Below are 18,637 nucleotides of genomic sequence, written 5' to 3' on the forward strand. Positions count from 1 at the left end.
TTGAGTGACAATATGCAAAATATTTCAGGAGGTTGATTCGTTTGTTTCCAAGATCAGCAGATGAAAGAAGAGCAATAATTGCTGAACTTAATTGTTTGAGAAGCTCTGTAATAGTCTTCTTCCAGTTCAAGTCTTCATCAACACGTACAGCCAAAAATTTGGAGCATTCTACTCTGTTTACTGACTCCTGCTCATCTACCTCCATTCTTGGTATGATTCTATTCGTTGTACAGAAATGAATGTAGTGTTTTGTTTTTGTTTTTTTTTTCAAAAAATTAGCGAGACTCCATTTTCTGAGCACCAGTTTATAATTCTTTGGAAAATATCATTTACCATCTATTCTGTTGCTTTCTCTCTATCGGGATTTATTACAACACTAGTATTGTATGAAAAAAAGTACCTATCAATTCTGCATGTTGAATGTTAAGTGCAAGGCTGTTCACGTGTATAAGGAACAGGAGTGGATGCAAATTTAACAGTTTGAGGCTCGCATTGTGCTTTTTCACCAGTCACTAAAATTTTCTACCCTTCCGACATTGTTTGAATTATTCGGCACAACCGTTTGCATTCTGTTTGATACGCCTGATTCAAACAAGCTGTGTGTAAAGCCATTAATTCTATAGAAGCTGTGTTTATCTAACAGAGTAACATGATCTACACAATCAAACGCCTCAGAAAGATCACAAAAAACTGGCGATCTTTTATTATTTAAGGCTTGTACTAGTTGATGGATGTATAAATACCACTCTCAGTCGAATAGCCCTTCTGGAATCCAAACTCTGATATGCTAAGTAAATTGTCTCCACTTAATTGTGAGACTACCCTTGAGGGCAATAATTTTTCATTATTTTCGAAAAAGATCTCCGTAAGGAAATTTGATGATAATTATTTAAGTCTGTTGTGTCACCTTCCTTATGAAGAGGTTTCACAATTGCATATTTTAACCTGTTTGGATAAATTCCCTGCTCCAGTAACGCATTACAGATATCACTAACGAGAGTACTTATTAAGTTGGAACAAGTTTTCAGAATTATGTTTGCAATTCCATCAACACCTCATGAGCTTTTGTTTTTAGAATTTTTATACTTCTACGTATTAATTTCAGTGACGGATGTTGGTGCTACATCTAGTTGCCTAAAATTTTTGGACGGACATTTTTAATATATCCTCTTACTTCTTCAACTGAGCTGTTTAATCCCATTTGTTGTAATCACCTCGAGCTCATTCTACAGTCTGTGCAGGCTGAGAACGTGCTGGTGAGCACAGAGCTAGGACAGCTGATGGGGACGACGGCCACGAGCGTCTACAACACGTCCTACACGGCCTTCCTTGGGATCCCGTACGCGGAGCCACCCACTGGAGAGCTTCGGTTCCAGGTGAGTTCACAGCGCTGGCCCTCCAGGGCGCCTCTCATGATGTTCGTTCCTAAGCATTGTGTCTGTGTCTTTCACAATTCTAGATAGCGTGAGAAGACTTTAACGCTCAGTAGGCGATCAGTATGGAATAACTGTAAGAGAAAATTAGAGACGATTCTGATACTGCTGTTGGACTCCTGCATCAGAGGTAACGTAATCCACATGATAATACATGTGTCATTCCATCGTAACAAGTCCTCGGATTTTATTTCCACAATATTCATACACTATTGGCCATTAAAATTGCTATACCACGAAGATGACGTGCTGCAGACACGAAATTTAACCGACAGGAAGAAGACGCTGTGATATGCAAATGATTAGCTTTTCAGAGCATTCACACGAGGTTGGCGCCAGTGGCGACACCTGCAACGTGCTGACATAAGGAAAGTTTCCAACCTATTTCTCATACACAAACAGCAGTTGACCGGCGTTGCCTGCTCAAACGTTGTTGTGATGCCTCGTGTAAAGAGGAGAAATGCGTACCATCCCGTTTCCGACTTTGATAAAGGTCGGATTGTAGCCCATCGCGATTGCGGTTTATCGTATCGCGTCGTTGCTGATCGCGTTGGTCAAGATCAAATGACTGTTAGCAGAGTATGGAATCGATGGGTTGAGGAGGGTAATACGGAACGCCGTGCTGGATCCCAACGGCCTCGTATCACTAGCAGTCGAGATGACAGGCATCTTATCCGCATGGCTGTAACTGATCGTGCAGTCACGTCTCGATCCCTGAGTCAACAGATGGGGACGTTTGCAAGCCAACAACCATCTGAACGAACAGTTCGACGACGTTTGCAGCAGCATTGACTATCAGCTCGGAGACCATGGCTGCCGTTACCCTTGACGCTGCATCACAGACAGGAGCGCCTACGATGGTGTACTCAACGACGAACCTGGGTGCACGAATGGCAAAATGTCATTTTTTCGGATGAATCCAGGTTCTGTTTACAGCATCATGATGGTCGCATCCGTGTTGGGCGACATCGCGGTGAACGCACATTGGAAGCGTGTGTTCGTCATCGCCATACTGGCGTATCACCTGGCGTGTGGTATGGGGTGCCATTAGTTACACGTCTCGGTTACCTCTTGTTTGCACTGACGGCACTTTGAACAGTGGACGTTACATTTCAGATCTGTTACGACTCCTGGCTCTCCCCTTCATTCGATCCCTGCGAAACCCTACATTTTAGCAGGATAATGCACGACCGCATGTTGCAGGTCTTGTACGGGCCTTTCTGGATAGGGAATTGAAAACGTCTGGTCAATGGTGGCCGAGCAAATGACTCGTCACAATACGCTTGTCACTACTCTTGATGAACTGTGTTATCGTGTTGAAGCTGCATGGGCAGCTGTACCAGTACACGCCATCCAAGCTCTGTTTGACTCAATGTCCAGGCGCATCAAGGCCGTTATTACGGCCAGAGGTGGTTGTTCTGGGTACTGATTTCTCAGGATCTATGCACCCAAATTGCGTGAAAATGTAATCACATGTCAGTTCTAGTATAATATATTTTTCCAATGAATACCCGTTTATCATCTGCATTTCTTCTTGTGTAGCAATTTGAATGGCCAGTTGTGTAGTGTTTTTTTTTTTTTATGCTGAGAAAGACACCTCCAGGAATTCTGCACAAGGAAGCAGCGAAATGGCAACTGGGATGGGAGTGATGGTTCTTCCACTTTTCGCCCTCAGTTCTTCTGCAATTGGCCTATCAATCTGTCTGTGATTCAAAGTGCTCAATGTTGTGTCATTTGTGCCCTGCAGTGACCACCATATGGACACACGTCATATTGCGCTTCATTCACGATGCCATAGACACAGTTTTACCGCTTCATTACAGTAACTCATGTTTTAGCTCTATGGAAGTGCTGCGCATTTACTGAGATGATACTGTCATCGCTTGCCTTAGCTGTTATTTTTTGCAAGTTAAGATAATTCAGTTACGATACATATGGAGATCAAACGAAAGGAGTAATAAAAAAAGATAAACGAAATTCTTTGCGGCCTTAACGACAGTGTCAGAAGAGAGGAAATCTTGTTGGTACTGCAGACTGCAACAATAACGATATGTTGCGTTTCAATCCCACAAGGAAAGACAATATCTATGGAGAAGCAAGGAAAATGGAACCCTTTGATGAAAAAACGAAAATTCTGTCTTCGAAGGAAGATACTGTTGGAAGAAAAATTGGAACTAATTGGGCCGATTTTCAGAAGCCACTAGGTCACTTTATTTACACTGGGTATTCTGCCGCACTTTGCTCACATATGACTGATGTCATTGAACTAACGACACCTTCGGTCTTACCAGTGGCATCGTCATCATCGTCATCATCATCATCATCTTCTTCATCTTCTTCTTTTTCTTCATCATCGTGATCACTGGGAAACCATTCCCCTTCCCTCCTACCTCCAACCAACCAAAAATTTAAGATGGTGTAAGTAATTGTGTTAATGTACAATTAAAAACACTCTCCGCCTACTCCTTCTCTCTCCCCCCTATCCCCAACCAATCAACGTGTAGTATTAAAAATGAAAGAACCAATCAAAAACTGCAAGATGGTGGAAATTGCCGCATTGTGTTAGTGGGAAATTAAAAAAAAAATAAACCTGCCCTATTCCAGCCAGTCAGAGAGCTGGTTTGAAATGAGGCATAAATAACCTCCACTTGAAAGTAAAAGGTATACATTATTTAACAATGGAAAATCCAGTTTGGAACGTAACAATATTATGAAAAGAGAAGTTGATACTCACCATATAGCGGAGATGCAAAGTCGCTGATAGCCACAACAACAAAAATGTCAAAATATATTGTGACAGCCTTTTTGTGGACATCTGCGGCTTAGCATTCCGCTTTACAGTGAGCAGCAACTTTCCTTTTGCTAATATTGTTATATATACAGTATTTACCTATCTCTGGCTAATATAAAAACGATACCTAAAAATAGTGTCAAATTACATTATTTCCAAACGACATTTTTACGTACCCATCACACACACACACACGCACGCACACACACAAACACACACGCACACACACACACACACACACACACACGCACGCACGTTCTCCTCAGTGTATCTCGGCCGAGCGCCTGCACGTACCGACCACCTGCACAACAGATCTGATTGGCGGGTCCTGGACCCAGTAGGGGCCAACTTGGCGGCAAGCGGATCGCAATTTATTCTCTACCAGAGCCCTGAAATCACAGCAGGTTTCAGTGTGTGACACATCTGTTCGCTTGTCGTACCAAGGACCAATTTGGCTCACTTATATGACAGAGTGCTCAAGGATACCAAATATCAAGACTGGTAAACCAAAACCTAATAAGTGTGCCCTCGGCAAATGAGCGATCCGAGATGTTTCAAGGCGCACTGTTGGTACACTGTCAAGTCACGCTTCACCACAGGCTCCCCAGTCTAAACTATTTGCAAATGAAGTCAGTTTCAGGACAGGTCCCAAGTACCAATCACACATACCAGAGCCTCGACTAGAAGTGCTTTCCAGACAAAAGTCCCACATCTGAGAGCTACGCAACTCTCTAGAAAAAAATTCCTTTTTCCTGCAAAGTGCATGAACGACACCGCCTTCACCCCATCTTGACCCAATCACGGGACTCTAGATGCGGTACAAGAGGCGGTAAATCTCCCATCCCATACGACAGCACAAACTCATGTCGAACCAGGGCAAGAGTTAAGAAACATGCGTCTCCTAGCTATGAGGTATAATAACGATTCTGCCTCTAAACGTTTCTCGGATGGCAGAGTTTCTTATACAACCGAGGAACCGAGACGGCTGATGAAAGTGGTTCACAGGGCTATTTGCAGTATCGGCGAACACCAAAACTAGTGAATTTTTTCTACGCGTGGCTCTGCACACAATGCCTGGTTTATGACTCCACTGTGTAGACACATTCCTTCAGACTGTCACCCCCAGCCCAGACTTCGGCTGGTGACAAGGCAATTATCGCAGCATTGTTCTGCTGGAGACCAGTCTCAATGAGAGGCTCCCCTGTCTGCCCCGTACAGCTGTGGGCCTCTCCAGCAAGATTTACTGAGGGATGGGCTCGCCGCCAATTGCTCTGAACTCCCAATATGCCGTTTCTATGAGCTAAGAACCATAAAAATACCTCATGCTTTTAGCGCCCTACCAGGCTCCATCAACGTCTGCTCAGGCCGTTAACTTTCTAGAGTCTATCTCAAGGTGTGTCAGGTTGTAACAAAATCTTTAACAATTTCCCGTATACGAAAAATAGGTGAAAGAGTAACTGGTCCCCTCTCAAGGCGTCAGAGATGTGTGCAGCCGGCCGGTACACCTGAGATCTGGCAGCTCTGCACGACCTTATTGCGATGATGACAGAAGCCTCGCCCAACGACTCACTGTACTTTCGTTCACTGGCAAGTTTCCATAAACATTCTGCAAGCGCCTGTGATTATCTGTGATGCTCTGGTTTTCTGCCAAAAGAACCTGAATGACAGCTCTCTGCTTGGAGCACATTTCCATTACAGATGCCATTTTGAAGGCTATGTATAGCGCCACCCTTATCTGAAATTCAGGAAACTATAAGGAATGAAGCGGGAATATTCCACAGTGTCCCAAACAAATTTCTCATTTCTTCAACCGAAATTGGCCAAGGAAAAAAATGGTGGCATTACTTACTGAACGCCGCTCAGACTTAATGGCTAATGCTGTACTTAAGCACTAATAGTACAAAGAGAGGGTGGAAGTCATATTCTCCAGCCACCATTGACGCCAGCTACCTTATTCACTTTCTATGTGTTTTCATTCACTCCCTTAAGGAGCCTGGTTTCTAAAGTTATTTATCCAGCTTGCTGCTCTCAATTTTGACAATTCTAAAGTGCTTGCTCGTATCTTTTGGTGTACTTTCTATATGTAATTAACAATTAACGTAATCACTGGCCGTGTCCGCAAATTTTTAATGTAACTGTTTTATCCACCTGTGCCAAGGTTACTGCTACACTCCATTATTCATTTGTCAGTGTTTCTTTATAAATATCCGGAGGTATTTGTCATGTCTAAAGGTAATAAGTCTAATTTTTATTGTGACCGTTTGTTTTCATTCAGAGCTAGAAATTCCTCCTGCCGTTAGTATGTCTCTGTGAGTGATGTGGCACCCATGTGTTTCATGCTAAGTTGCCATACCCCTATTAATATTTTTTTCAAATAAGACATTTTCCTTTGTGTGGCAGTATCTTCTTTTTAAATTAATCTGCGTGATCATTTGGGTTGGGTCCTGACTCTGTTGGACATCAGACTCTCCACAACCGCTTCCATTGCCCATCTCTTCCATCGCCTCATTCCTTGTTCTGTCACTTTCTACTTCGTGTACACCTCCTTTATTGAACTTCTATCATCCCAGTCTATACCAACATGTTTTAAGATGTTCATCAGTGTACTCCAGCTGTTTCTATCGAATTCCATCCCTGGTCGACCAAATAAAGATGTACCTCCTTGCTCGTTTTTGTTATTTCCTCAGTCATCCTCACACAACCTACAGCAACTCTAGAATGAGATTTTCACTCTGCAGCGGAGTGTGCGCTGATATGAAACTTCCTGGCAGATTAAAACTGTGTGCCCGACCGAGACTCGAACTCGGGACCTTTGCCTTTCGCGGGCAAGTGCTCTACCAACTGAGCTACCGAAGCACGACTCACGTCCGGTACTCACAGCTTTACTTCTGCCAGTACCTCGTCTCCTACCTTCCAAACTTTACAGAAGCTCTCCTGCGAACCTTGCAGAACTAGCACTCCTGAAAGAAAGGATATTGCGGAGACATGGCTTAGCCACAGCCTGGGGGTTGTTTCCAGAATGAGATTTTCACTCTGCAGCGGAGTGTGCGCTGATATGAAACTTCCTGGCAGATTAAAACTGTGTGCCCGACCGAGACTCGAACTCGGGACGATGTACTTTTGGTGGGGATGGCGTTCATCCAATGGAAAAGTAGTCAGTACCAGAACCTTATGGGAAGCAAGTGGAGACAGGGACGTTTCGTGAGAAGAGCTCAAGGGAGCGATTCATGACACTTTTATGTTTGTGCTGTATGAAGACAGACTTGCCTGTGGTAATGTGCATCATTCAGCTGTATAGGTGATAGATTATGGGCAGTGAACAGTTGCTAAGAGAGTTTAACTTTTGAGGACGCTTTTCGCTTGGATCTTGAAGAGGACACTTAGATATTTGTTCTGGAAGAAGGCAGACCTGCCTGTGGTAACGTGTGACATTCGTTTCTGTTGGTGACAGACACTGGGCGGTGAACGGCGGTTACAATACTGTAACTTTTGAAGGGGCTTTATATTTCAAGAGGTCTGAATGTGCTACAGAACAGGACTAACTTTTTCTGCTTGTTTTGCGGAACTGAGGACAGACAGAGTATGAGTTAAAACCGTTTGTACCACGTTTGTCAACTTGTGAATCATGTTAACTCTCAACTGTTTTGAGCTGGCGAATATTTCGTGTATTGTCATTCGTATATCTTAAATTACAATCTACTTTAAGGATTTTGCTACCATTCTCGTGAAGCTCTCAATATAACTTTACAGCATTTGGTAAGGCTATTTTCTTTCTGTTAACTGAATATCGTAGGACCACTTCTAGTTTATTTGAGATGTTCTTTCTTGAACAAACAGTATTAAACATAATTCTCTTTCGTCTAGAAATTACATACGAAAGAATAGAAGCCTTGTTTTAAATTTATTGTTTAACTTTTATTTTGTGCATAGCCCAAGTACAGTACGAGCAATCATAGGTAAAGAAACAACTAGCATCAGGTACCGTCGCATATTCCGTCTCTAATGGCATCATTGTTCATGGGACAGTAATATTCTCTCGTCGTGGGCCAGCCTAATCAGTATTTACCATACAAAAGTACAAAAAAATTCCATTTTAAAAACACTGATAAAAAACATTTCGTACTCATGTTATTAAGTTACGTTGTGTTACGTTACGTTATGTTAACCGGGGACCTAGAAACGACGGAGAGGCTCCGTCCCCGCCGCAGCCGCAGTGGTCCGCAACCCCACGACGACTATCGCAGTCCACTTCACCCCTCCGCCGCCCCACACCGAACCCAGGGTTATTGTGCGGTTCGGCCCCCGGTGGAACCCCCCCCCCCCCCCCCCCCCCCCCCAGGGAACGTCTCACACCAGATGAGTGTAACCCCTATGTTTGCGTGGTAGAGTAATGGTGGTGTACGCGTACGTGGAGAATTTGTTTGCGCAGCAATCGCCGACATAGTGTAGCTCAGGCGGAATAAGGGGAACCATCCCACATTCGCCGAGGCAGATGGAAAACCGCCTAAAAACCATCCACAGACTGGCCGGTTCACCGGACCTTGACACAAATCAGCCGGGCGGGTTCGTGCCGGGGACCGGCGCTCCTTCCCGCCTGGAAAGCAGTGCGTTAGACCGCACGGCCAACCGGGCGGGCATGTTATTAAGTTAACTCAGTGACGGTATCCGACAGGTTTATTAATTTTCTGCCTTTCTTCGACAACTCGTAATATCATGTACAACCAAACGGAAATGAAAGCATCTTTCCACGGAATTGTTTCTTCGTATTCTCCGCAGGCTCCAGGGCCAGCAGCAGCCTGGGAGGGCGTGTTGAACGCTACGCAGTGCGGCAGCGACTGCGTGCAGAGTACGGGCACTGGCTGCGAGGACTGCCTCTACCTGAACGTGTACGTGCCGGGCACGCCGGCGGAGGCAGCGGCGCTACCTGCGCTCTTCTGGATCCACGGTGGCGGGTGCGGATCTGGCAGCGGGTCAGACCAACAGTACGGACCAGACTTCATAGTCTCCTACGGCGTCATTCTCGTCACCATCAATTACCGCCACGGGCCGCTCGGTATGTACATGAAACAAGGAGATAATTTCTCTACCCAGAAACGCTATTTTTGATATGTCGTCATTGAATACTTTTATTTTTATCTTTTCGTGTAACGCATCGCCAGGCGCGGATCATTGTGAGACAGGTATTTGAGCCAGGCCCGAATCGAAAATATGCAGACGATTAACAAACATTGCACTGGTATACCGACCAACTTGAGTGTGGCTTTTAGGCGGTTTTCCGCGCTCGTTTATGCAAATGTTGAGTTGCTCCCCAGCGTCTGCCTCAGAAAGCACTACACATTTACAGTAGAAATATGATACCATAAAGAACCAAGTTTACACCAGGGTCAGCCACGACCTGCAAAATTTAACACTTGCCCAATGTGCTGCCTGCATGTGGTCCGAGGTTCGGCCTGTCTCGGCATTATTCGGTACGTCTCGGTATTGCTATATCATTCTCGGTATGGCGCGACATTCCATTTAGCAGTCCGATTCGACACTTTCTTCCAGCACTTTGTGTGGCTTGTTTTGGTCGGCTAGATTGTCTTCAGTTTATCAGAATAGTGATGTAAATGTTATTTATCCTTCACTATTTGTTCACGGTGAAACAGGTACTTATAAAGAAAATTGTGAATTTTAACGAATTATCCAAGAGCATAAACGATATATCGTTTACAAAGATGTACGTGTGAAAGAACGCTTGCGCTATCGCTGAGGCAGAGTATGTGTAAAAAAGAGCTTATGTTAGCTAGCACAGTGGTTGCTCTGGGGTGGCAAGGGTTCCGCGTGAGATGCTCGCAGTGTCTGTTGCGATGCTATGGAGTGGGCAGTCATTAGTATTAAATATTCAGTGTAATAATTTCAGTGTTGTGTATTAATGATTTATAGAAGAATTAAGATTGAAGTAAAATTAAGGAAATGCTAGAAATACACTACTGGCCATTAAAATTGCTACACCAAGAAGAAATGCAGATGATAAACGGGTATTCATTGGACAAATATATTATACTAGAGCTGATATGTGATTACATTTTCACGCAATTTGGGTGCATAGATCCTGAGAAATCAGTACCCAGAACAACCACCTCTGGCTGTAATAACGGCCTTGATACGCCTGGGCATTGAGTCAAACAGAGCTTGGATGGCGTGTACAGGTACAGCTGCCTATGCAGCTTCAACACGATACCACAGTTCATCACGAGTAGTAACTGGCGTATTGTGACGAGCCAGTTGCTCGGCCACCATTGACCAGACGTTTTCAGTTGGTGAGAGATCTGGAGAATGTGCTGGCCAGGGCAGCAGTCGAACATTTTTTGTATCCAGAAAGGCCCGTACAGGACCTGCAACATGCGGTAGTGCATTATCCTGCTGAAATGTAGGGTTTCCCAGGGATCGGATGAAGGGGAGAGCCACGGGTCGTAACACATTTGAAATGTAACGTCCACTGTTTAAAGTGCCGTCAATGCGAACAAGAGGTGACCGAGACGTGTAACCAATGGCACCCCATACCATCAGGCCGGTTGATACGCCAGTATGGCGATGACGAATACACGCCCAATCTGCGTTCACCGCGATGTCGCCAAACACGGATGTAACCATCATGATGCTGTAAACAGAACATGGATTCATCTGAAAAAATGACCTTTTTCCATTCGTGCACCCAGGTTGGTCGTTGAGTACACCATCGCAGGCGCTCCTGTCTGTGATGCAGCGTCAATGGTAACGGCAGCCATGGTCTCCGAGCTGATAGTCCATGCTGCTGCAAACGTCGTCGAGCTGTTCGTGCAGATGGTTGTTGTCTTGCAAACGTCCCCATCTGTTGACTCAGGGATAGAGACATCGCTGCACGATCGGTTACAGCCATACGGATAAGATGCCTGTCATCTCGACTGCTAGTGATACGAGGCCGTTAGGATCCAGCACGGCGTTCGGTATTACCCTCCTGAACCCACCGATTCCATATTCTGCTAACAGTCATTGGATCTCGACCAACGCGAGCAGCAATGTCGCGATATGTTAAACTGCAATCGCGAGAGGCTACAATCCGACCTTCATCAAAGTCGGAAACGTGATGGTACGCATTTCTCCTCCATACACGAGGCATCACAACAACGTTTCACCAAGCAACACCGGTCAACTGCTGTTTGTGTATGACAAATAGGTTGGAAACTTTCCTCATGTCAGCACGTTGTAGGTGTCGCCATCGGCGCCAACCTTGTGTGAATGCTCTGAAAAGCTAATCATTTGCATTTCATAGCATCTACTTCCTGTCGGTTAAATTTCGCGTCTGTAGCACGTCATCTTCGTGGTGTAGCAATTTTAACGGCGAGTGGTGTATTATTATGGAATTCGATGAAGAATTTGTTTACATATTGTTACATCGATCTACAATAAGGCAACCAGTATTGATGTATTTATGCGCTTTTGCTGTAGAACGAATTTGAATCAGGCCAGCTTTAAATGTAACCCCAAGTTTTTTTATTGTATTTTTTGTAATGATCATTTGTTTGCGTAAATGTAATTTTTACGATATGGCTTAACAATTGCAAGTCAGTTTCACAATGTAGTAAGATTTTCAAATAAGATATTACAGTCATTCTCCCCAATCATGCGCCGCCTCTCATTTCCAAGTCGTTTTTATTTAAACAAATCCTCAACGTGTCTCAGTCAAATATCTTGCATTTTGGCTTTTGCAACTGTGATTAGTTTGATATTGCTGAGAGCAGAACAACGCGCTACCCAAGGTGACACCAGTACGAGGTAAGGAATATAATTAACACAGTTCATGGATTTTTTGCACAGGGACCACTTTTGTACTTATTTAGATTTAGAGGGCCGTAGTAAGATCGAGTAGATCTGAATGTACTTACCTCTAATTTCTCATTATCGCGCACAGGTTTTGATTATTTTGGGTTTACTGGTATTGCTTTCTTGCTAATAGACAGATTGTTTAAAACAGGCTCAGGTAAACATACAGATACGCAGTCAGCTCACCACTTGATAAAACTATTCTTTGTTAGACATAAACGTCACACCTTACTTAAGACATAAACGTTACAATGGTATAAGGAAATTCACAGTTCCAGTGGCTGTTTGTTCAAAAAGGTGGAATCTAACGATCTATCGTCGGAATCCTTTGAAAATGAATGGAATCTCATGGGAGAAGGATGAGAACTTCCAGTATCTATTACGTAGTCGCATAATCGACCTCAAATTTGCTGTGAAACGGCATGCGGAAAGAATATAAAGATTTAGTTGGCGCTGAAAGAGCTAACAGACGATTTGTGCGGGATTCATAGGTGTGCACATCAAGAAGCACTCTGTGCTAGTTATGCAGACATGGAACACTTGATGGAATTGTTGGTGTGAATAATGCGTTTTCTTACATTATCGTCAGTTTTCAAGATTTTTTGATGCTATTGAGCGAAGAGTGTGGAGACCTTATATATCACTGTAGATTCCATTTGTTAAGTCAAAGAACGTTCCTGGAACGATCTTCTATTTAAGACCCGCTATTGTTGAATTTCTGAAGGAAAAACGAAAGCAAGAGCAAAAATTAGAAGATCCGGAATGGACTGCAGACTTCATAGCACAAGCAGAGTTGTCTGCAGACTACCCTTAGTACGACATTGCAAGATGAGAAACAACTTTTTTCTGACTTCATGACGAAAGTGGATGTGTTTAAAAAGAAAATCCCATTATGAAAGGTACAACTTCTGACAAGGAACACCGTCCATTTACCTAAGTTCACTGGGGTTAAGGAAACCGCGCTATTTGAACAACATACTGTGGCGTTGAAAGAATTACAGAAATAGCTTTCTAAGCGCTTAAGGACCATTCCAGTCATACAGTTGTTTTGAGCTGTTTGTAGATCGTTTACCATTTCAGTTGAAAGCGCGTCAGTGCAGTTGCAGATGGAAATGCTCGATTTGTACCGTAACTTACGTTGGAAAGACAAATTCTTTTACGTTAAAACTGTGCGGGAGTTCTACGTTGTTTCCTGCAGGAATAGTGTCGACGTCTCCAGAATGAGGCTGCAAACGAGATGTCAGTGTTTCGATCTATATATATGCGTGAAAGGCTTTTTGCTGCTACAGAACTAAACAAGGTACCATCACGTGACAACATAATGACGAAAGTCTGCGAAACTGTCTACATCTTTCCGTCTGCCTATAGTTTGTACTAGATATAAATTTTATTAAGTCTTATACTAAACTTTGTGATCTATCTTCTTGAGAAATATGAAACAAACCAGCATGTCGCATGTGGCACTTTCACATTACACCTCTGCCCCCGCCCCCCCCCCCACCCCCACCCACCCACCGCGTCTCATGATCCTCTCCGCTCTCAGCGTGGCGTGGTGGAGGAAGAAGAGTGTACTCAGGCGTGAGAGACTGGCACGCATTCAACAGCACTCCACCTGAACAGAATTCTTGGCCATCCATTGTTTACAAGACTCAAAGGCATGTGGTCAACACAACTTCTCTCATCTGCTTCAACATCTGCATCTACATGAACATCTCTATCAACTTGGCTGCTTCGCCATTCACACCTCTAAATATCTATATTACAGCAGACCACCTAATTGTGTGTTGGATGGTATCTTTTCTACCACAAACTGAGCCCTCCAACCCTGCTCCAATCGCAAATAGCGAGTGGGAAGAACGATTGTCGGTAAGCCTCTGTATTGGCTCTAATTTCTCGAATTTCCTTCTCATGGATATTCAGAAAGACGTATGTGGTAGGGAGGGGGAGGGGCAGTAATAAGTTGTCCGACTCTTCCCAGAAAGTGCGCTATCGAAATTTCAATAGTAAATCCCTCCGTGATGCACAACGCCTCTCTTGTAATGTCTGACAATGGAGTTTCTTGAGCATCTGCGAATCGCTCTCATGTCGGCTAAACGATCCCGTCACGAAACGTGCCCCTCTTTATTCGATCTTCTCTCTCTCTTCTATCAGTCCTGCCCGGTAGCGATCCCAGATGGATGAACAATAATCAAAACTCGGTCGAACAAGCGCGTTATAAGTCGCTTCCTTCGTGGGTGAGTTATATTTCCTTAAGATTCTTCCTATGAATTTGAGTCTGGCATCTGATTTTCCCGCAATTTGTTTTATGTGATCATTGCACTTAAAGTCTTTATGGATAGTTACTCCCAAATATTTTACGGCAGATACAGTTTCCAGCGGTTTGTCATCAACAGTGTAGCTATACAGTAGTGGATTTCTTTTGTTATGTATGCGCCATATGCTGCATTTATTTACGTTCAGGGACAATTGCCAGAACCTGCGCCATTCATCAATTCTCTGCAGGTCATTCTGCAAATCGTTACTATCTTCTAGCATTGCTACTTTGTTATAGACAACCGCATCATCTGTGAACAGCCTTAGGGAGCATCCGACGCTTTCTCCTAGATTATTTACACATATTGTAAACAGTAATGGCCCTATCACACTTCTTTGGAGTACTCCGGAAATTACTTTTGCATCTGTCGATTTCGTTCCGTTAAGAGCGACGTGTTGATTTCTGTTTGCAAGTAAGGCCTGAATCTAGTCGCAAATCTGCTCTGATACTCGATAAGCTCGTATTTTATTCACTTAAAGGCAGTGCAGGACGGTGTCAAATGCCTTCCTGAAGTCAAGGAACACAGTATCAACCTGTGTCTACAGCGCTGTGGATCTCATGGAGGAACAGAGCGAGCTGAGTTTCGAAGTCTCTGTTTGCGGAATCTGTGTTGATTTTTATAGAGGAGATTTTCCTTCTCCAAGAACAGCATAATTCTTGAGAATAAAACATGTTCCATAATTCTAAAACAGCCTGCCGCCAACGATGTAGGTCTATAATGTCCTAAGGCATTGTTAAAAACGGGAATGAGCTACGCTTTCTTCCAGTCGGCAGGTACCGTTTGTTGCTCTAGGATCTGCGATGAATTACTGCAAGAAGGAAGCAAGTACTTTCGCACAATCTTTGTACAATCTTATAGGTATCTCATCTTGTCCTGACGTCTTTTCGCTACTAAGCGATTGTAGTTGTTTCCGTGATCGATTTTCAATATTTGCCCTTTCGACATTCGTACGACGGTTGAAAGGAGAGACCGTTTTACAGTTTTCCGCGTTGAAACAATTTCGGAAGACCGAATTCAATATTTCGGTCTTCTATTCGTTATCTTCCACTTCTGCGCCAGTATGGTCTGTGAGTGAATGAATAAATGATTTTGACGCACTTACTGATTTTACATACGACCAAAACGTCTTAGGGTTTTTACTCTGATGGGTTGACAAAGATTTGCTTTCAAACTCATTGAACTTTTCTCTCATTGCTCTCCTTATACTCATTTTCGCTTAGTTCAACTTCTGTTTGTGAGCTAGATTTTTACTTCTCTTGAATCTGAGATCCGCTATGGGCAGACCGTTTTGTATTATCGTGAAATAAGGGAGATGGTGCACACATATGATGCACGAATTGGGGAGGCAATGATTAAAACGAAGGCCTTTCTCGCTGCGTCAGGACCTTCTTATGAAATTTCAATCACCAAATTACACCTCAGATTGTGAAAATATTTTGTTCACGACCACCATCAAAGGGAGAAATAATCATCACAATAAAATAAGAGGAACCATAGCTCGCACGGAAAGATTCAAGTGTTCGTTTTTCCTGCGCGCTGTTCGGGAGTGAAACGGCAGAGAAGTAGCTTAAATGTGGTTCGATGAACCCTCTGCCAGACACTTAATTGTAAATTGCAGAGTAATCACGTAAACGTAGATGTAGATGATACACTGATGACCCAAAATATTATGACCACCTGCTTAATAGCTCATTTGTCTGTCTCTGGACTGAAATACATCACTGTTCTGCGTTTCAGGGATCCGACAGTTTGTTGGTAGGTTTTTGGAGGAATGTGACATTAAATGTCTAGGCACAGATCATTTAATTCGGGTAAATAACAAGCCACTGATTTGAGTTCGCGGTGATGGCGCCCGATAGAAACAAGATGGGCTGCATAGGATTTACATCAGGCGAATCCGGTAGCCGGTACGTCAACGTGACTTGACTATAATGCTCCTGAAACTACTGTAGCACGGTTCTGGCTCCGAGACACGGACAGTTGTACTGCTGAAAGATGACATCGCCGTCGGGGAAGACATCAAGCATGCAGGCGTTTCACCTTCGGTTAGTGCCACAGCCGCCACGCAAGCGCAGAAGAATGTCTCCCGCAGCATAAAACTGATCCGAACAGCCTGCGTCTGTGGCGCGCTGCACGTTGATGACGGCGTCTGCGGAAACGACCATCGACTTAGTGTAGCAAAAATGTGCTTCACCCGAAGAGCCGACACGTTTCCATTTGTCGCTGTTTGCATCCCGGTGGTCCCGCGCTCACTGCAGTCGTAATTGACGACGTCGTTGGCTCATCATGTGAACACGTACGGGTGGTGTGTTTCGGAACTCCACGTTCAACAACGTAAGATGCACGGTGTGCTCCGAAACACTTATGCGTGCACCAGCATTGTGCTCTTTCGGCAGAGATGCCGCAGATCACCCTCTATCCCACTTTAGAGAACGGACAAGCCGTGGAAGCCCGCGTTCTGTGCAGACTCATGGACGTCTAACCTTTTATTGCCTAGTGTTTGTTTCACTGTCCTTCGACCTCTTTCCGTAGATGCTCACGACAGTAGCACGTGAACATTCGACCAGATTCGCCGTTTTACTCGTTCACAGGTTCTGCGTAAAAGTACTCTGCCTTTGTCAGAAACAATTATCTTAATGGATCTCCCCATTTGCAGTCTATATCTATGCTAGGCTGATTGATCACTCGTCCGAGTCTGCTCCGCTTAAATACTTTTGTTAGCGCGTCACATGCCCGAAACGCCACCAGGAAGCATCCATCGTCGCGCTGGGCAGTGGTCATAATGTTTTGGCTGATGGGAGACAGTGCAATGAAGTCAAAAAGACAAGATGACTGTAGCTCCAACATCTCGTCCGTTTACAGCACTACACATTCCTAGACGTAAAATACGATGAAAGACAGAACCATTAATGTTTGTTTACGTTGTCCCGGCTAAAGGTTTAGGCCAAAAACATCCATGCACACTCAATATCTTATGTAATGATCTAGAAAGGAAAACAATTTTAAATGTGGTTTATTTCACACCATTGATCACGATTTAAATCAATTAAACACAATGCATATGATGATATACATACGCATTATCTAGTAGTTGCAAAGACGATTTATAAATACCGTTAGTAACAGAAATGATATAAACATACTGTAAAGACAGCTCTTGCTTTGAGAATGTGTTGTTGTTGTTGTGGTCTTCAGTCCTGAGACTGGTCTGATGCAGCTCTCCATGCTACTCTATCCTGTGCAAGATTCTTCATCTCCCAGTATCTACTGCAACCTACATCCTTCTGAATCTGCTTAGTGTATTCATCTCTTGGTCTCCCTCTACGATTTTTACCCTCCACACTGCCCTCCAATGCTAAATTTGTGATCCCTTTATGCCTCAAAACATGTCCTACCAACCGATCCCTTCTTCTGGTCAAGTTGTGCCACAAACTTCTCTTCTCCCCAATCCTATTCAATACCTCCTCATTAGTTACGTGATCTACCCACCTTATCTTCAGCATTCTTCTGTAGCCCACATTTCGAAAGCTTCTGTTCTCTTCTTGTCCAAACTAGTTATCGTCCACGTTTCACTTCCATACATGGCTACACTCCATACAAATACTTTCAGAAACGACTTCCTGACACTTAAATCTATACTCGATGTTAACAAATTCCTCTTCTTGAGAAACGCTTTCCTTGCCATTGCCAGTCTACATTTTATATCCTCTCTACTTCGACCATCATCGGTTATTTTACTCCCTAAATAGCAAAACTCCTTTACTACTTTAAGTGTCTCATTTCCTAATCTAATTCCCTCAGCATCACCCGACTTAATTTGACTACATTCCATTATCCTCGTTTTGCTTTTGTTGATGTTCATCTTATATCCTCCTTTCAAGACACTGTCCATTCCATTCAACTGCTCTTCCAAGTCCTTTGCTGTCTCTGACAGAATTACAATGTCATCGGCGAACCTCAAAGTTTTTACTTCTTCTCCATGAATTTTAATACCTACTCCGAATTTTTCTTTTGTTTCCTTTACTGCTTGCTCAATATACAGAATGAATAACATCGGGGAGAGGCTACAACCCTGCCTTACTCCTTTCCCAACCACTGCTTCCCTTTCATGCCCCTCGACTCTTATAACTGCCATCTGGTTTCTGTACAAACTGTAAGTAGCCTTTCGCTCCCTGTATTTTACCCCTGCCACCTTCAGAAATTGAAAGAGAGTATTCCAGTTAACATTGTCAAAAGCTTTCTCTAAGTCTACA

General features: G+C 43.7%; 1 protein-coding gene across 1 annotated transcript in view; it reads left to right on the forward strand.

Moving 5' to 3' along the window:
* The first annotated feature begins 1,248 nt into the window (after positions 1-1,248).
* LOC126176374 (venom carboxylesterase-6-like) overlaps positions 1,249-18,637 on the forward strand; it is a 51,607-nt gene continuing 34,218 nt past the window's right edge. The window contains exons 1-2 of the mRNA XM_049923530.1: positions 1,249-1,376; positions 9,001-9,277. Of these exons, the coding sequence (XP_049779487.1) occupies positions 1,281-1,376; positions 9,001-9,277 (373 nt within the window). The 5' untranslated portion in view covers positions 1,249-1,280. The remainder of the gene's footprint in view (positions 1,377-9,000; positions 9,278-18,637) is intronic.

The sequence above is a fragment of the Schistocerca cancellata genome, chromosome 3 (genome assembly GCF_023864275.1).
Source record: "Schistocerca cancellata isolate TAMUIC-IGC-003103 chromosome 3, iqSchCanc2.1, whole genome shotgun sequence".
Lineage (NCBI taxonomy): Eukaryota > Metazoa > Arthropoda > Insecta > Orthoptera > Acrididae > Schistocerca > Schistocerca cancellata.